Below are 20,668 nucleotides of genomic sequence, written 5' to 3' on the forward strand. Positions count from 1 at the left end.
CATCATTTACTCACCCTCAAGTTTCTCCAAACCTTTGCACACTATGACTAAAGCGGATTTATTTAATAAGACTAAGAGTAAAAATACCTGTGACTTGTATCCCTGGAACACAATAGAATATATTTGCTTTTTATGGACAAAACAATTCAAATGTATTTAACATGAGGATGTGTTTCGACATGAGGACGAATAGCCTAAGTAGACCAAACATGGCTTCAAGACGTGTTCTTGCTTTAAAATCATGCATCTAGACAAACCTACAGAGAGCATACAGCGTGAATCTCAAGACGCGTTTTTGAAAGTTGAACTACTTTAAATGTTGCGCGAGAGGCGACAACAGAGACGTGTGCATATAGAAAATAATACAAAATAACGCAGACAGAACGTGTCCTCTGTGAATGCCCTTTAAGTACACATCTCGCTAAGTAACATCGCCACTGATTGATTTATTTGAGCTAATTCGTAAACTATGTTAGTTTATACTTTTTATTTGCATTGTAAAAAAACGTTTGAATAACGCAATTACCTGTTAAAGATCGCGCGCAAAAACACCGCCTACATTTACATCTATAGCAAACCTTTTAAAAGCGGTATCTTTGGAGACACATGATCAGAAAATAATACACAAAAACACATTACACCAAAAAGCAGGTCAAAATAGAAACCCGAGACTTCCCTCGGTTCATATTAACACCGTTCATCATTTAAAGACTTACCCTACAAACACTAACGCGATGCTGACACGGTTTCAGAGGGGCACAGCATTCCACAGTACCTGTCTGGTTATGATGATCCATGAGTGTGAGACGACAACAGCAGCAGCAGCATGAGATGAGCTGAGCTCCACCGCTTCAGCGACGCGCGTCAATCCCTAAAACATGGGACGCACGAGGATATTAGGCGAAAACGATTGGGAGACTGAACACAGCGATACAAATAGATCGATAGTAGTTAGTTAAAGCATTAACAAATCTCTAGATTAAGGAGACATTCATGTCATCGAACAGTGCACAACACAGCAGCGCCCTCGCCTAAATGTAGTGCTCTTTAATGATGGGTCAAGTATTCCACAGTTAAAGTACAAAATATGGACTGAAAAGAAGTTCTTACACATACTTATATTAAGTCTAGATGCAATAAATGTACATTTCCCACAAATTAGAGAAAAATATTTGCCAATACAGTCAGTCACATACATAGTGTTGACTGCAGGACAAATTATGGATTAGATCACAAAATGTACTCTCAACAGAAAAGTCGTCCCAGATATATTGTAGCAACTCCTCTCTTGCAGTTATGCATGACTTATGATTGTGAGTATAGCATGGAGGATATACTGGAGGAGAAACTGTTTGCTGTTTTGTCACAACTACCCCTTGAGGTTGCTGTTAAATTGTAAATTTAAATTGAAGAAAGGATTAAATACAAGACCCTTGGTCCGGTGATATTACCAAGTATGCCAGATCTCACACAAAAAATGGCTTTAAGGCAAGAGTGCAAACATCTGTGCATGAAAAGAAAGTAAAAATAAGCCATGCACAATCTTATTGTTTTAACATTAACAACAAAGTACTGTGGCAATATGGTACAGTGTTGTTAACAGATTATACCATGATACTAAATACTACAGGATATGCCATGGTACACAACAGAACATGTCCCAAACATAATATTTCCATGAACAAGTTAGTACAAAGGTACTGTTTTGTTAGTGCACAGATTTAATTCACAGAACCCTGCATCTTCATTGACATGAGCCTGTTAAGTATAGGAATATATATTTAAGTGGGCTCATATTTCATATATAAAATTAGGTTTTGCCTTTTTTTTTCTTTTATAATTTTTAAACCTCAGCCAAGAAAGATGGATAGATCTATAATCAGTTCAACATTAAAATTCTCCATGGACATTTTAATAAAGACACATCAGTGTCAAGGAACCCATCATGTCTGGAAACCAGCTGATAAATCTTAACCTAGCGGAGGTAATTAGAAAAAAAAGTTCTGTTCTCAAGGAGATCGCTTTTAATTGGATGTGCCAATGCTAATGATCATCCTCATATAAGACAAATCACAGTAAGACTGGCTCTTTTTTTCCTGCTGCATTTGCTGTAGATCTTTTTATTCTTATGAAACTAAGACAGAAATGCCATGTTTCTTCCTCCCCCCGTCAATAGGTGCTGAATTAGTCGGTGAACAGATTTATTAAGGTAGAATTGATAGTGATGGGCAGAACAGATGTGAGATCATGCACAGATAGTCACACGTCCTTAAATCCAAGCCATAATATGTAACCGTCTGTAGGACCAGTCTGACTGTTTCACAGACTAAGTGAAAAATATCTCAAAATCAAATCAGGCGCTTTCTGTGTCATAAAAAAGCAAGTAACTTGGCTCCCCCCTAGTGGCGATTCTAAACACATACATCGGAGGAGTATCATGATAACAGGACACCTCAAATAGGAAAAAAAAAAGAAATATTTATTTCATGATAGACCTCAGCTTCCAAATAACTGACCATTCAAAAAAATTTACACAATTTCTTAATTTTTTTACATCTTTTTTTTTTCAGGATTCACGGACAGCAGTTGTAATATCTATGACCACATGCAATGGGTTTTTTTGTCCACTACAGAAACAGGTACTAAGCCCCAAAGCCAGCGCTCCCTTGACCTGAGCTGCACTGTTCCATCACTGCAGACAGCTATACTCAAGCCTGGAGCGCAGCTAAAACACGTCTGATGCTTTATTACAGTCTAGCACTCTCCAACCTCGATTCACGGCTTCAATTTCTGATGGCCGGCAACAACAAAAGGTTTTTCTCCAAGGACTGTATGAGGGACACATCCATGCACTTACGGAGTTTACAGGTAATGTTCAACTTTAAGGGACCGCTGCTCATAGTGTCAAGGATTTTACTTTTTTCTTGTGCCAGAGGTAAAAATAAGGACATTTAGATTTTTGTTTTAAATAATATGAAAATTTAATGTCCAGGTCTGCAGTGTGGTGTCCTGTGTTAAAAAATCTCTGGACATATAAAGTGCACTTGATGGCTGAGGTTCGTCAGCAGTGGGTTTCCTCGTCCACAACAGCATAAAATAAAATTCTGCCCTAACTTAGTGATTTCAATATGTAGCACTGTAGCACCAAGTTGTGTCCACCAGTAAGGCAAGATACTGTAATGTGGCAGGCTGCAGACGTGGAATGGCAAAATGTATGTGTCAGCAAGACGACAAAAACACCCTGTGGGTATTCATGAAAATCAGTGCACATAACAGCATTCGGTATTCCCTTTTTAGTCCAAATGTGGATCACTGAGAACGTAGAAATCACCGAAATAGCGTTCACTGGACCTCGTCCTGACACTCCATTGCACTTTTGCATCCTCTTGAAGGAAGAGGAAGACATGATGGTGCTTGTATCCTTCATTGACCAAGCAATTCGAGCCATGACCGAATGTTTTCGGTTAGCTGCCCCTTCGTTCCAGTGAGATGATGAGCAGATCTGGTCATCAGCTCATTCCAGTTCAAGAAATGTTCAGTCTCTTTTGTGGTCTTCAGGTTGAGCAGCATCCAGCTGACCGGGCGGATAGGGCCGTGAGAGTGCACCGCTACAGAACAGGGCGATAACACTGCAGCAATAGAAACGAGACTCTGTTGGGAGTGAAGAACGTACTAAAAGGCACCATATTTCTGGACAGGGCAGATGTATGAGCGTGTATGTGCAAGATGAGTCTGAATCCATCTCTTTACCTGCACCTCTAAAGGCATTACCATTTACTAAGGCAAATTCTCTCTGTAAAGAAATGCAAAGTGCATCTTTTCTGCTCTCATATATTCTTTGCGCTGCTGCTGTTGAACAAATGTTCAACATTGCATTTTAATCATAGATATCTCTCTTTAATAAATTATATTTATATATAATTTTATACATCCCCACCCCCATTATTCCCCAGCACACCTTATAGGTATTTCTGTACAAACTTAAAGCCATGCTTGTCCTTTGGCCACTTCAAAGTTCTGCTCTGTTCACAGTTTCCTCCTCCCACCACTGAGAACGAACAGACTCGGAGCAGTTTTCTTCACAGAAATCACACAGACATTGCAAGAAAGGGAAAAAAAAGCATATTCGTACATGACGAAAGGACACAAAAGTACAAATATTCATTGTAAAATATGTTGAGATGTTGCCATGGAAATCAAAGAGTCCTCTCAGAGGGCTGTGGATTTTATTGAATGATCTTTGACCCCAGAGTTTCACTGCACCCCCTCCTCATTGACGTACGTAGAGGGGAACCATCCAATCTGAATGAAAAACAGGGAAATAATGGCAGTTTATATTGCTTATATTATAATATTTGAAGATTAATTTCAGATCATTTGCTTGTTTTATTACCCTGCCGTTGGCCTCTCCTTTCCACCAGCCTTGGTCTCCACCAATCTTGCTGTAGATCTTGACGATGTCCCCCTCTCGCAGAGACAGCTCTCTCATGTCTCGAGCAGCAAAGTTGTATCGCGCCACAGCTGTACTGACTACCCTGGGTGTGAATACTGTACAAAGCCAGGAACACCCCAAGATTAGCGCATGTAAAATGATGAAGAGCAGATTTATTGACACTTTATGACATTGTGAGCGAGATGTGAACGAATAAAAGTTTGTGACTAATGCTGGTCTTTATGAATGTCTGGAGCACTAATGAGATGATGATGAAGACACGTTGAACCAGGAAGACACGTTGAAGGAAAGATGAAGGAATGTATGTGAACAGGGATTGGGGAATGCGGCATGGATGATGCAAGAGCACAAAAAAGCAAGAAGCGCAGTACCTGACCAGAAGGGAGCAGAGCTTTGAGAGGAGAAGTTGAGGCCCTGAGGACTGAGGAAGGAGAAGTTGTAGGAAGCACAGGTGGCTGCTGAGACAGTATGGGGGAGAGAGAGACAGACAGACAGACATAAAGAAAGTGAGAGAGAGTGCAAACAAAAGAGGAAGGGCACAACAGAATTACAGGGTAAAAAAAAAAAGGTTCAAGGACATGGTTTCAGCAAGGTGTTTGTATGTGTATGTGAGAGAGCAGCTGTGTTCTGTGAAAAAGTAACTACAATTCTGACATTTACAATCAACACTATTTTTTTCAACAGGAAAAAAATGGACTTTAGGTAAACTGCATACTACCATTCAGAAGGTTGGGGTTTGTAAGTTTTTTTGAGATTAATACATTTATTTAGCAAGGACACATTAAATTGATTAAAAGTATCAGTAAAGACTTGTATATTTCAAATAAACGTTGTTCTTTTGTACTTTTAATTAAAAAAAAAAAAATCCTGGAAAATTTTATCACTGGTTCCACAAAAATATTAAGCAGCACAACTGATTTCAACATTTATGATAAGACGACATTTTTGAGTAGCAAATCAGCATATTAGAATAATTTCTGAAGGATCATGTGACACTGAAAACTGGAGTAATCGATGGTGAAAATTCAGCTTTGCATCACCGAAATACATTTCATTTTAAAATAGTTATTTTAAATTGTAATAATATTGAACAGTATTACAGTATATTTGATTAAATAAATGCAGCCTTGATGAGCAAAAAGAGACCACAAAAACATTTTTAAAAATCTTGCCGTCCCCAAACTTTTGAACGGTAGTGTATATGTATCAGCCTTCATTTACTTTCGTTGTGTGAAAAAGAACACAGTGGACATTCAGTGTCCTTTTCTGTTCAATGGAAAAAGTAAGTCACATGGGTTTGAAACAACATTAGTTCAAGTGAATGACAAAATTTGGGTGAATAGCTCCTTTAAGCAGCTCTCGTGTTGCATATGGAGATCTTCAAGGCATATTCTCAGCCCGTCACAAACAGACATTGTCTTTACGCACTTGCATAAAAATATCAGTGAACACCAGTTAAGCTTGACTGGAAAACGAATAAAAGGCACATCATTTATAATACATCTAATGAAGCATCTGTTTATTGGAACCTATTCAGCTGGCCGAGCAAACCTTGGCCGCGGGAGCCAGAAGTCTCAGTCAGGCCGCAGCCTCAGCCAGAGTGGGCGGCTCCTTGACAACCCAGCCTAAGATGACTGACATTTGAAATACCAGGAGGCGGGGCATACAGAATGTGAGGGTGGGACCAGCTGGCAGGGTTTGTTTGTTCAGACTTCCAGAGCGTGTCCAAAGATTGTGGAAGGCTGCTGGCCAGACTGGTGGGGGCTCAATAAAAAAATGTGTGCCAGGAAAAGCAAGAAAGCATAAGAGTGAAAATAAAAAAAGGGAGAGGGAAAGGGAGCGGAAGAAAGGGAGAGATAAAAATCTGCAGAGGATTACAGCAGCAAATGTTTACCTGGTGAACGGGTATTGGTGCGAGAACTTGAGCGTTCCCTGGATTTGTAAGGGTACCGTAATGTCGTGTCCAACAGCTTAAAGCTCTCTTTCAGTGAATGACTCTGATAATACTCCACAAGCTCCTGTAACAAAGAAACATATCTAAAGTTACTTACAGCACTTTGATGTTCCAGATGTTTTCATCTTTATCAACGTAACTGCATTTCTAGAAGAAATACCACTGTTTGCAAGGGAAAACATTATAGTTTTAGGTAGGTTTAGAATAGGCTGTGGTTCTGTGTAAGTGAAACGCAACATCAGAGCTATATTACGCAACATCATTAGCATATGGCTATAGATAGACAAAAAACTAATGCAAGAAGTTCAATCACAATTTAGTATTCACATATTCCAATGACATTATCACTCTTTTTAGATTTTGATTTATACACAAATTCATTACTGTTCAAAAGTTTGGTCAGTGTGGTTTTAAAAAAATATTTTTTACAGTCACTTATGCTCACCAAGGCTGCATTTAAAATAAAGGTAAAAAAAAATATTGTGAAATAACATTAATATTTAAAATGACTGTTTTCTATTTCAGCGGATTTCAAATTGTAATTTATTCCTGTGATGGCAAAGCTAAATTTCCAGCAGCCATTACTCCATCTTCAGTGTCACATGATCCTTCAGAAATCCTTCTAATATGCAGATTTAGTGCTCAAGAAGCATTTCTTACTGTTATTAACATTAAAAACTGTTGTGCTGCTAAATATTTTTGTGGAAACAATGATATTTTGTTTCCAGGATTCTTTGATGAATTGAAAGGTAAAAAAAACAGCACTTATTTGAAACAGAAAACTTTTCTAACATTACAAACAAATTTTTGATCAAATTAATGTGTGCTTGGTAAATTAATGTTGAAATATCATGTTGTATTAAAACTAAAAGAAAATGTGTACAATGAAAAACTTGCAAAGAAATCTGTACTTTAGATGCTTCAAGTGAATTGTGTAACGTGAGTTAATTGTGCAGTCGTCACCCTGCACGCATACTAAAATCCCATTATGGGTGGTGATGGCGCAGTGGATAAGACACATGCCTTTGGTGTGAGAGACCCGGGTTCGAATCCACTGTGAGACACCAATGTGTCCCTGAGCAAGACACTTAACCCCCTAGTTGCTCCAGAGGCGTGCGACCTCTGACATATATAGCAATTGTAAGTCGCTTTGGATAAAAGCGTCAGCTAAATGAATAAATGTAAATGTAATGCTTTTAACTGCGAAATATTTCTCTTACCAGGAGGCTATCAAACTTCTTTGCCTCTGTGATGTGAATCCAGTTGTCTTTCTCAATAACTTTAATATGCTTCACTTCATCGTTAAACCTGTTAAAAGGCGCATAGCAATGGTGATTGACAAAATACTAAAAGAAGACAGTCAGAATGTTCTGTTCTTGACATGAATACATGCCTTCCCTGTAACACTCACTTGATGCTGATAGCGAATCTCTCGGCCTCCGCCGTCCTCTCTCGGATCAGGTAGGTGCCGCTGCTGTGAGACTTAAGCAGGTTGTCAGCCTGCTGTCGCTCCATGTTTCCTGCAAACCTGAAGCCCATAGGGAAAACACACCTCATTTATGAGACCGTTCAATACCCTGTACATCATTATAGCAATTCTCACAGAGGTCGTTACTTCATTAAAAGACAATAAAAAACTCAACATGCATCACAATTAGACTAAAGCGAATCAATCATCATCATTGATTCTACTTATGACACATGTAATTCCATGCAAATTTCACTAGGTCAAACAACAGTAGTATAGTTAATTGTGTTATTAATGTTTAATATGAGACTGTGAACAGCGTATTATAAATAACCAAAATCTTGTAGTATTTTGGTAATGTAAAGAGTAAGACTGGAAAGATCAATGTGTTCTATAACAGGATGAAATACCAGGGATAAACGTTGTAATCTGTCTCTCTCGAGGACTGACGGCTGGGAAATGACTGGAAAGGCTGCAGAGAAGAAAACCATCAAAAAATGATTTGAGACAACAAGGGCTGGTTTAATTTCTAATAGTGAAGAATACTGCCTAATATTAAGAGTATGCATATATGTGAGAGAAAGAAAAGAAATATTAGCAATAATTTAAGAAAATGTACATGTTTTGTACATGTTTTTGAATTTACTTTTATGAACATGTACCTTTGGGTCTAGACATGGTTTCACACTGGAACTAGGGAAGAAGCCAGTCTTCTGGGTTTGGATGAGTTTGCCCTGAGACAAAAATGCAATGATTGAAAGGTAAAGATTAATGAAGTAAGAAAAGCCCCCAAAAATAAGACATCAGGTTATGCTACACAAACTGCATTAAAAGGAACAGTCCACTTTTTTGGAAATAGGCTCATTTTACAACTCCCCAAGAGTTAAACAGTTGAGTTTCACCGTTGTTGAATCCATTCAGCTGATCTCCGGGTCTGGCGGGAGCACTTTTAGCTTAGCTTAGCATAGATCATTGAATCGGATTAGACCATTAGCATTTGGTCATCAAAAATGACCAAAGAGTTTTGATAATTTTCCTATTTAAAACTTGACACTTCTGTAGATACATCATGTACTAAGACAGACAGACAATGAAACATTGCGATTTTCTAGGCTGATATGGCTAGGAACTATACTCTCATTCCGGCGTAATAATCAAGAAACTTTGCTGCCGTACCATGGGTACAGCAGGCGCAATGATGTTACGCAGCGCCTGAAAGTAGTCCCCAGCTCAGTAGCCTAAGATATAGCCGGGGACTACTTTTAGGCGCTGCGTAATATCATTGCGCCTGCTGCACCCATGGTTAATATCATTGCACCTGCATGCACCCATATTATCGAAACTCTTTGGTCCTTTTTGAGTGAGATGCTAATGGTCTAATCCAGGGCTGTCCAAACTCGGTCCTGGAGGGCTGGTGTCCTGCAGAGTTTAGCTCCAACTTGCCTCAAACACACCTGCATGGAAGTTTCTAGTATGCCTAGTAAGAGGTTGATTAGCTGGTTCAGGTGTGTTTAATTAGGGTTGGAGCTAAACTCTGCAGGACACCGGCCCTCCAGGACCGAGTTTGCACAGCCCTGGTCTAATCCGATTCAATGATCTATTCTAAGATAAGCTAAAAGTGCTACCGCCAGACCCGGAGTTTGGCTGAATGGATTCAAAAACGGTAAAACTCAACTGTTTTTGTAAAATGAGCCTATTTCCAAAAAAAGTGGATTGTTCCTTTAAGTATGACCAGATTTCAAAGGTAACGTGGTGGCGTGTGAAAAAAAAAAAAAAAATACTGAAGAAATTTACTGGTCATAAATATCTCTTACCTGTTATAGAACTGTATTTCTGATTCGGTTGCATCTCTAATATAACTTTTGATTTTGATACATCAGAGAGTGACTGCTGTTTATGTGTTGTAATTTCAACCATTTAAAACCATGCTATCATTTCTAAAATGGGCCAACTGACCAATTACTCCAAAGTGTAAAATTAGCACCACAGAACAGGTTATCTATGTAAACATGGTAAATGTTCATTTTATAATATCATACCTCCCACCATGATGTGTCTGGATCTCCCTTCAAGAGCTCAATGACTTCTCCTGTCTGAAAGCAGAGAGGCATCTTGCCTGGCGGGGCAGGGGTACCATGGTAAATTCTTATGGCCACCATCTTTGGACCTTTAGAACACATTGGGGGAAAAAAACATATAACTGTGCAAAGAACAACAAGAGTATAATTCATACTCTTAGAACACACCCACACTCTACGATTTCTGTATCTGTTAACTATACACTAGATGGCAGCAGATAGCTGATGGATAATTTCATTAATGCATGTGCTCTGAATGTGGTCCATTTCAGTTTAACAGCCTGCTGTGCACAGTATCTAAATTTTTCATATTGACATAACCACATTAGGATCACAGAAGATGGAGACAAAAATCACATTTTACTTATATTTTTACCTGATTGTGGAAGCCCTGGCTCCTGTCAAAGACAGAGGGGAATTTATGATTTAATGCACTTGAAATTGTAACATAGTTTTTATATAAGCAGATCAGGCATCATTTATGATATCCCTAAAGTGTTTTTCAAAGTTGACAACAAACTTTAAGATTAAATCAAGAAGTAAAGTTTGGTTCAAGTCAATGAGGGAGGATTATTAATTTATCTGAGAGATGGAAGTTTATTAGTACAGGGCACTAAAAACTCACCGAATCCTGAGGACCTGAAATAATAATGAAAGAGAGAGCACACGGTCAGTGGTCTGATCTCTTTAATTAGGGCAGATGTAATGTACATGTGGTTCTTTGAGAAGCAGCTTTCTGTTAAAGACTCACTTATTTTGCAGATAGTAATGACCTCCAGACACTCTTTATGGACGCCAGTTCCACAGCGTGAACAGTAGTATCCCTGGTAGAAAATACCCCTAAAGAAAGAATGATAGAAGGAGAGTGAGAGACATGCTGATGATAAATTGTCTGGGTCTTAAGCCAGCTACTGTAGGGCAATGATCAATGAAAAATGTCAATATAATATGACAATATGTCTTCATTTCCTGAGGTCCTTTTGGGTTATTGTTAACTGGTCCATATCAAAGGAGACCTCCATCAAGTCTCTATGTTCAGACATGTAGCAAAACAGATTTTTGTTTTGTTTGAACAGCAACAAAATACAAGATCGCTGATGTTTACATGCCTGTTTTGACTCATTTATTCATTTTCGCTTAGTCTTTCATATAGTGAATTATGACATTCACTATGTAGTGTACAGTGAACAAGTAAGGGAAGTTTTACGTCCTCTTGGTCAATGCTGACTCCAAGCTGTTTTCTAAAGAAGACTGTTGTGTTTGTGCTTACACTTAACATCATTATTATAACAGATACATTAGATATTGATAACACTGTCTGAAACTGATTTTATCACTTCATAGTACGGACAGTCAGTCCTAAAGATGGTATTTGAAAACCAATTATAATGTGCACAGCATCTAAAGACTATTATGTTCTGGTCGTGACTTTAATGCAAGTCTATGCTTTTTTGCCATATGTGGTTCCAAAATCATGCATTTAATTGCTTTCAATTCAACAAGCCACACAATTTCAGGCATCAATAATGTCCACAGCACTAAGGGTGTTCCCATTACTTAGAGGCTTGTTCAGATTCTAGGCATGAGCTACTGTAACAGTGATGCTTGGCTTTGGAAGCCAACCTATCATGCATTAATTCAACCACAACAATCACCCCATGTGACTCCATATGTCAGCGCAACTAAACGGCAACATTCAACATCCAAACTAATCCCAGGCCAGTTTGCACACAGATTGAAATGCAGAGCTGTTATAATTAGCAGCCATTGTGCACACTGACCTGTGCTGCAGAGTGGCAAATTTAGGTCAGTACACTATGATTTCACATGTACAGCAGTTCATGTAATAGAGGTCAGAGCACTAGCCTAGTAACACGGGTTGAAGCCCGTCTCAGTCCATTGCACTGCCTCTGTAATTTCGGAGAGAAGTTAGTGTGTGTGAGCCCTCACCTCAGCAGCATTTTACAGGCTCTGCAGTTGGTGTTCTTTTCAAACGTGTGCATTTGGAAGTTGTGCTGGTTGGCAGTGGCTCTTTCGGGTTTGATGTTTGACCTGTGTGGATTAATAATCAACATGTTACATGGCAATCAAACATGAAAGCACTGTGTAATTCTGACACTGATGCGGTTCTCACATACATGGCCATCTCAAACTGCTCCATCCACTTGCGCTTGGTGTCTTCTGTCTTGCAGAAAAATTGGAAGCCCTGTTTCCCCTGCAGATGGATGAGGTAGAAGCCATAGGACCACTATGGGTGGAGACAAGATGGTTGATGGAGGAAGGGGAGGTGGGCAGAGATAGACAGAATGAAGCAGGATTGAAAATGTGTTAGGGATCGTTCACTTAACCATCTACACTATTTTTTAATGATTAATTTAGTCTATGTATACAGGTCTTTGGCCTTTCCGTTGCATCTCATGCTACTAATACTGCTTTTCAAAAGGCTACATGAATTTACTTGACATACTTTTCTGTATTGACGAGTTTTCTATTGAAACAGGATGTTTGGATGGGACATATTCCTTGTCCCCAATTTTTGAAAATAGCCAAAAGGTTTTAGCTACATCATGGTGCCAAATACAATTTACTAACTGCTAGTCTACAGCATTAGTCAGAGGATCATTCTCATTTCTAGAAAACATTTGTTTGGATAAAAAAAAACTTTCGACCCCAAACTTTTCAGTGGTATTGTATATTTGCTAAATGTGAATTTAATTTTGACAATGCTACACTAACATTGACCCTCAAAGCTAACAGATGTGGACTAAGTCACAAAACTGTAATTTGACTTCATGGGGGGATAGGTCACCCAAAAATGAAAATTCTCTTTTCATTTATTCACCCTCAAGTTGTTCCAAACCTGTATGAGTTTCTTTCTTCTGCTGAACACAAAAGAAGATATTTTGAAGAATGCAGTCATTGACTTCCATAGTAGGGAAAAAATCCTATGGAAGTCAATGTCTATTAGCAACTGTTTGGTTACCAACATTCTTCAAAATATCTTCTTTTGTGTTTAACAGAAGAAAGAAATTCATACAGGTTTGGATTAGTGTGAGGGTGAGTAAATGATCTCAATTTTCATTTTTGGGCGAACTAACGCTGTCAAGTAAAAAACATCTTGAAATGTGAAAAATGCATCTCAGTGTATTATACAGAACATCTTTGGAAAATCTTAAATTGTCAATTTGTAAACATGATGATTCCATTCTGACAGTGTAAAGCTGCTGTGGAACTCTTGAGATGACAGAAAACAGATCAGTAAAAGGCACAATCACAGCACCTCAATGCTTAGAGAACATGAGCATTCAGCTTACCATTTTTCCACTCGACTGGTGGGCATGCAAAGAGATTGAAGGCGGAGAGAGAAAAGGAGAGAAAGAGAGAGAGACACCCTGTTACACATGCATTCTCATATACATGCAAAAATTCCTGATTGTTAGATTCATGGAGAATGCATTGGCTTCTCTGCATTTACATACACATGCTAGAGCACCGAAGAGAGCAGTACATCATCTTTGATTGGTTGAAATTATGAGCATCATGCTTTAACACTCAAGGACAAGCGTATAATTAACGCAATCCATCTGTGCTATTCACCAAGCAAACGATCAGATTTGCCTTTGCACAGTTAACACGCAATACATAAAGATCATTGACTGAATCAATTTGAAAGCAGCAATATAATCAGGTATATTTATTCTGAAACAGGCCTGACGGCTGGCAGATCAAAGGCCTCTCACTTTTTTCATGTCACGGTTATTCATAGGGTCATCAGACATCTTGTAGAAGTGAAGTTCGATGATCTCTTTTAACTCGTAGTTATAGCCTTTCCTCTTGCACACAATAACAACTTTATCAAACAGGAAGATGTATCTAGGTACAGAAAAAAAGATAATCTGTTTGTAGCAGAAAATGTCAAAGACCATTTTTTGTTGCATATGAAAACATAATAAATGTGCATTCGTACCGGTCTTGTTTGGTTCGGTTAACTATAGAGCATACTTTAAGCTCTCCATCTATCTTCGGCCTGCCGTATTCCTCTAACTTCACCTGCTGTGAATGACACAATCGCACACACAAACACAGTTAATACATTTACACTGGCATAAAAGCTTGAGGAATTGTATACATTACTTTGTGACACATTCAAGAATCACTTGTGCTTGTATGCAATATGGAATATTACAGGTAAATATAAGTTCAATTTAAATGCATCAAATGGAATTGCAAAAATATGAATAGTTATAGGAAGTTAATTTTTTGTCTTTATTGCGCATCCCAAGAAAAATTCTGCAAGCAAAAACAATTAATATTTTCCTCAACGCTTGGTTTTTCACTAAAAAACTGTTTTGGTTTAAAAGCTTTTTTTTCAAGCACATTAAAGGTTTTGGTTTAGATTTTATTTATCTTTCATGTCAGTGTTGTTTTCTGATAGTTTTTTTTGTGTGAAAAAAAAATCAAAAGAGTTCTTTATTGCATAATATCTCCATACAGCTCCATACTGTTGTTGTAATTTGTTATTGTAAGAACATTTCTGTAATATTATTTAACATAACTATGTATCAATTGTACTGTACTCTATAAACAGAGGATGACTTTATGCTACTGTCAGATAAAATGTACATACATGCAACTGTATATATAGGCTATTATGCTACAGTTGCTGCTATATTAGGTGCTATTAAAGGCAAAGTCCACAGTGAATGTCTTTTGTCCGTAAGTGGCACGCCTTATTGGCTCACTGATGTTTAGCCGCGGGCGTCACCTGCACCACAGACCCTCACATAAATAAACCAGAGCTGATACACTAACTCCTACATTAGCTACCGGGAGAGGATACACTGATTTAATTCCCTTTTAAACACAATCCTAAATACATCCTGCCAGTGCTTGTGGCCTGGAGACTTTCAGGATTTATTTTACTGAACAGAAGTGACAGACGGGGGGCAGGTGGAGGCTTGTAAAAATTTACATGGGTACCTCAAAAGAAACAGGTTGGGCCACTGAATATGAATATCTTTGCATATCATTTCATGTACAGACAAATATCTTTCCAACAAACAGGGACATAAAAATAATAATTAATGGCCTTTAAAGTTTGACCTCTTTTTGCATTTATCAGATCATGCCAGTGTATCGCACAACTTCATGATCACTTACTAGATTTTCTATTGAGCTCTGAAATTCACTTATTTTCTTCAGGGTTTCGTTGTCTCTCTTCACCTCGTTAATGTACATTGCCAGGTCCTTCAAAGACAGACAGACAGACAGACAAAGGCATAACACTCAGATAAAAAAGCCAAGCCACTCATCCCCCAAAATAAAAAGTCCCCAGAGATCATTGCACATTAAACATTATGATAGGCATAAACATATTACAACCCAACTATTGACATCAAACACTGTATTAGGCTATTATGTGTATATGATGGTCATAAAAGAGTTCAAACCTGCATGGCTTCTAGTGCCTCTTTAAGCTGCTGTCTCTCCGGCCGGTCCACAGAGTGACTTACTAACTCCTGTGGACAGACAACATAATGATAAGTCATGCATACTTAGCCTGACATAAGACTTGTGCTTGTTTATGGTGGTATTTCACTCTAAAATACATTATTTTAATGGTGTGAATATATGTACACACACACACACACATAAAAGAAATTATATATATTTATACCATGTGAAATGCTTGATTGAATATATGTAATTATAATTCCAAAAAACTTAAAAAAATTTATTTTACATTTTTACCTGAGGACATCAAATGTGGATGTCCCTAAAAGAAGGAGGTCTTGTTAGATTTAGCAAACTTTTTAAGGACAAGCACACGCCATCTCAAGCACGACTGACACAGGCTACACAGCACCACTCCCTGGGTTTGAGTGTATGAAATGGGCTGCGGATAATATGATTTAAGCATGGCCGATTTAAACAGTGTCACTGTATCCACCTCCCAATGCTGACTTCCCTCTCTGTTGTATCCTGGCCGTCTGTCACACGTCACAGTCTTTCTCTCCATATCCATTATTAACGTGTGTTGTGAATTAATGATGGTTTGTATCATGCAGGGCGTCCTGTTTTATACATGATCTCTATTAGCAGTGGCTGAGCAGAGTGGAGAGCCACATGGGTCTTGTTGGATGAGGTAAAACGATCTGAATGTTTTATAGGGTTTTGGGGTTCGCAAGGTACTGCTGGTTCTACTGATTTCAAACTTTAAATTGGAATAAATGGAAGTTGAACAGGTTGCTTAATGAGCTCATAGTAATGCTGATGGTGGCTCTCACCTTAAGCAGGAGGTGGTATTTGAGGACCCTCTGCATAGGGACCACCAGGAGATCCTGTAGTTTAAATTTCCCCTCCTGGACCTTCATGGTACACTCCTGTGGAGGAAGATTATTTCAACAGGTCAGCAACTTTTAAAAGGAAAATTTCAGAACAAATAAAAACAAAGTGGAATTTAAAAAGACATAATTTGTTAAAGATGACAAGGCTTTCTGGAATGTGACATATTTTGTAAGGTGAAAAATATTTTAAAAATAAAAGGCAAGACTTCATTTTATCCATTAAGATTTGACTGGATTTAGGATATTATTGGTTAGTGATATTTTTCTTTAATAAATTTTTTTTATTAGTGATTATGAAAACATGTTTTTCTTTGGAATAGTGTGTACTATAGAAATCCCTTTCCACCTGTATCTCACAACTTCAACTTTATTTCCATTACTGCCACTCTGTATCTCACAATGTGACTTTATTTTACACAATTATCTTTTTTTCAACTCAGATGGAAACAGGCTTTGATAGTTCCTAATCACACACATTAAAACAGAAACATGTAACATTAAAATCAAAAATGTATTTCATTTTGTCTAAAGTGTATAAACTGTATACTGTATACAAACAGATGTTATCTTTTCCTCTGCACGATTTGTGGTCATCACTTAATGTGTTAATCTCTTCACTTTTCATTTTTCCTCCCTGTTCTCAAATGACATGTATGCAAGGAGGACAGACTACTCAAATGTCACGCTTGACATTCAGAATAGACTGAGGAAGAGGTTCATCATCTCTATGACTATCAGTGACTCCACGTCCCTCCTTATGAAGGATCTCTTGACTAATCCACTACAAGAGTCACTCGTCTCTTTCCAAGAGGTCTTATAACCACGCATTGAATGGACTGTACCCGATTACAGAGCCCTTCTTCCACTGCTCCGGGTGTATGTTCACTACTGTGTGTACACTTGGATGGGTTAAATGCAGAGCACAAATTCCGAGTATGGGTCACCATACTTGGCCACACACCACTTCCCTTTCCCCTTTCCCTTTCTGGGTACCATAATTATGTGAATTTGTCAACAAGCATGTCTAGAATTTCAGTCTCCGGCGTGGGAGGCGGCGTTCTAACAAGGAGGCTAAAGGCCACGGCCTCTAGCGTCAGTCGCCAGAGCGTCTTTTTGAGATCAGGGGAGTGAGGTTTACACGCACCAGCACTTACTTGCCTACGTCTGTTACACAGGCACAAAAACAGCCCTGTAGTCTTTGCATCTTGAGCAGCATTAGTAGAGCAAAATTAGTTCATGTCCCAAAACTGTCAACAGCAGTCTGCTGAGAGGGAACGCTGTGCTGGGCTGACCGCTGGAGTGGTCTCTGGGAGAAAGAGCTGTTAAAAGAGTCTCTTTAAGATGGTGTCCTTGATAAGAAGTACAGTTTTAGTCAGAGAGTGAGACCTGCTTGTTGTTTAGTAGATTTTGAGCATTGTTCATTCGCTTAAAGAGAAAAAATTACATCACTCATGTTTCAAATGCACATGACTGCCTTGGAACACAAAAGTAAAACCAAATAATGCCCGATTGCTGTTGTTTTAATGCAAAAACAATAAATGTGTCCTGGAGTTTTCATATTTTAAAAACAGAAAACAAAGAATAATAAAAATTGCCAATTTGACTCATCAACTAATCAACTCATTTCAAGTCTTCTCCAAGCCCTTGATAGCTTTGTGTGAGGAACAGACTAAAACCACAAGAGCGATAATGATGTCCGTTTAATGAACATATTGTTCTTTGAGTCAGATTATTTTTTGTTGTTATTATTTATTCTTTTTTTTTCTTCTTGAATCCATGGAAATAAGTAAATGTCAGGTACTTGTTTCACTTGTTGAACAGAATCTGTTGCAGGAATGACTCAAAGTCTGTTCACTTCTCTGTGGGTAGATCAGTGTGCACAATAATGTGTCTTTGACCTTCATTATGTATGTTTTGATTATACTGTGTTGTAAATAAAATATAAATAATTTAAAAAACCAAACATTTTTTCAATCTCCTCATACTGTCTTACCTGCCTCAGTCACAGTCACACTGATGGGTCATTAGCAGCCTTTAGGGGAGGGCCCTTTGTCTCTCAGGTGAAAATCACTTAATATTCAAAGCTATTACCACTCACTCGCATATTGTCTTTCGATCAAAAAACATGTCTTTAAAAATTTAAATTAATATATTGTTTTCTGTGAATGATTAAGCAGAATGATTTTCACATAATTGTGAAGTAAATATTCTAGCCTAGAATACTGATTACACAAAAGTCTTATTCAGGACGATTTAGTGTGGGTTTTATGGCCTTATTTCAGCTACATTTTTTTTCCCAAAACTTACTAACCACGCATAATATTTTTTTTCTAAAAAATGCAAACATGTACATCCATCTTGGTCACATATTATTGTAGTACAGTTTGTGCTGAATACAAAAAAAATACATGGTGGTCAATAGTATAAGTAGCTGAAATAAGTACAAATATCAGGGCATGTCAACACATCTCAAGGGCCCCAAAATCACCTCAGACGGAACTGATCCAGTTCACAAAAACATGCTTGAATGAATTTTTTTTTCCAAACTGGATTGATTCAGTTCACACTGACTGAGTGATCCAGTCCCAGCAGCTGAAACATGAGGGTGATGGAATTTTTTCTCTTTGATAAAATGAATAATGTTCAAAATCTACTAATGGCGCTTTTCCACTGCATAGTATGGCACGGTACAGTTCAGTACGGCACACTTTTTGGGGGCTTTCCACCGGGTACAGTACCTGGTACCTTTTTTAGTACCACTTTGGCCGAGGTTCCAAGGGAGCCGTACCGTTACCAAAACGTGACGTGTAAACTCTGCTGATCACTGATTGGCCGGAAAGAATCGTCTCTGCCTGCGTTATTGAACTTTCGGCACGAGACACAACAGACCCGCTAGATTTAAATCAGCACAGCCAGCGAAGGATCGAACGCAACTGTTTCGAATAAGCACACCTTTTTTAACAACCAAAAATGGCTGTTTCGTTGTCTGTTGAGGAAGTACATACGTCCCTCTCTTTGATAGCCGAGGAGCGGATCCAGCGAGAGCTTGATGGAGCGAAGCGGAATTGAAAAGTTTTTCAGGAGTCATGGCAGCAACTATAACGACACGTGAATAATCCCGCCCACTCTAAAAGCGGTACTAAACTGTAGTGGAAACGCAAACCGAGCCAAACTGAGCCGTGCCGTTCTGAACAGAGCCGAGTCGTACCACTCAGTGGAAAAGCGCCATAAACAACATGCATTTCTCACTCTCTGACTATAACAGTACTTCTCATCAGGGACACTACCTCAAAGAGACTCTTTTAACAGCTTTTTCTCCCTTCTCTCTTCTATATATATATATATATATATATATATATATATATAAAAAGTGTTGGCGCCCTTCCTCATGTTTGTCACAATTTAATGTTTCAGATCATCAAACAAATTTAAATATTAATCAAAGATAACACAAGTAAACACAACATGCAGTTTTTGAATGAAGTTTTTTATTATGAAGGGAGAACAAAATCCAAACCCACATGGCCCTGTGTGAAAAAGTGCTAAAGCCCCCTAAACCTAATAACTGGTTGGGCCACCCTTAGCAGCAACAACTGCAATCAAGCGTTTGCGATAACTTGCAATGAGTCTGTTACAGCGCTGTGGAGGAATTTTGGCCCTCTCATCTTGGCAGAATTGTTGTAATTCAGCCACATTGGAGGGTTTTCGAGCATGAACCGCCTTTTTAAGGTCATGCCACAGCATCTCAATAGGATTCAGGTCAGGACTTTGACTAGGCCACTCCAAAGTCTTCATTTTGTTTTTCTTCAGCCATTCAGAGGTGGATTTGCTGGTGTGTTTTGGATCATTGTCCTGCTGCAGAACCCAAGTTCGCTTCAGGATTTTTTGGTAGACAGCTGAATTCATGGTTCCATTTATGGCAGCAAGTCTTCCAGGTCCTGAAGCAGCAAAACAGCCCCAGACCATCACACTACCACCATATTTTACTGTTGGTATGACGTTCTTTTTCTGAAATGCTGTGTTACTTTTACGCCAGATGTAATGTGACACACACCTTCAAAAAGTTCAACTTTTGTCTCGTCAGTCCACAGAGTATATTCCCAAAAGTCTTGGGGATCATCAAGATGTTTTCTGGCAAAACTGAGATGAGCCTTTATGTTCTTTTTGCTCAACAGCAGTTTTCGTCTTGGAACTCTTCCATGCAGGCCATTTTTGCCCAGTCTCTTTCTTATGGTGGAGTCATGAACACTGACCTTACATGGCCATGTGGGTTTGGATTTTGTTTTCCCTTCATAAAAAAAATCCTTCATTTAAAAACTGCATGTTGTGTTTACTTGAGTTATCTTTGATTAATATTTAAATTTGTTT

General features: G+C 38.5%; 1 protein-coding gene across 1 annotated transcript in view; it reads right to left on the bottom strand.

The window, feature by feature from the left end:
• Positions 1-2,459: 2,459 nt before the first annotated feature.
• LOC306862061 (guanine nucleotide exchange factor VAV2-like) overlaps positions 2,460-20,668 on the bottom strand; it is a 185,682-nt gene continuing 167,473 nt past the window's right edge. The window contains exons 10-26 of the mRNA XM_079404661.1: positions 16,241-16,336; positions 15,404-15,472; positions 15,114-15,200; positions 13,921-14,006; positions 13,694-13,826; positions 13,268-13,282; positions 12,092-12,201; positions 11,904-12,005; positions 10,705-10,793; positions 9,915-10,075; positions 8,538-8,609; positions 8,286-8,347; positions 7,819-7,935; positions 7,628-7,715; positions 6,348-6,471; positions 4,394-4,548; positions 2,460-4,302 (exon numbers count right to left, since the gene is read on the bottom strand). Coding sequence (XP_079260787.1) covers positions 4,255-4,302; positions 4,394-4,548; positions 6,348-6,471; positions 7,628-7,715; positions 7,819-7,935; positions 8,286-8,347; positions 8,538-8,609; positions 9,915-10,075; positions 10,705-10,793; positions 11,904-12,005; positions 12,092-12,201; positions 13,268-13,282; positions 13,694-13,826; positions 13,921-14,006; positions 15,114-15,200; positions 15,404-15,472; positions 16,241-16,336 — 1,614 coding nt within the window. The 3' untranslated portion in view covers positions 2,460-4,254. The remainder of the gene's footprint in view (positions 4,303-4,393; positions 4,549-6,347; positions 6,472-7,627; positions 7,716-7,818; positions 7,936-8,285; positions 8,348-8,537; positions 8,610-9,914; positions 10,076-10,704; positions 10,794-11,903; positions 12,006-12,091; positions 12,202-13,267; positions 13,283-13,693; positions 13,827-13,920; positions 14,007-15,113; positions 15,201-15,403; positions 15,473-16,240; positions 16,337-20,668) is intronic.

This window comes from Barbus barbus (genome assembly GCF_936440315.1).
Source record: "Barbus barbus genome assembly, chromosome: 43".
Classification (NCBI taxonomy): Eukaryota; Metazoa; Chordata; class Actinopteri; order Cypriniformes; family Cyprinidae; genus Barbus; species Barbus barbus.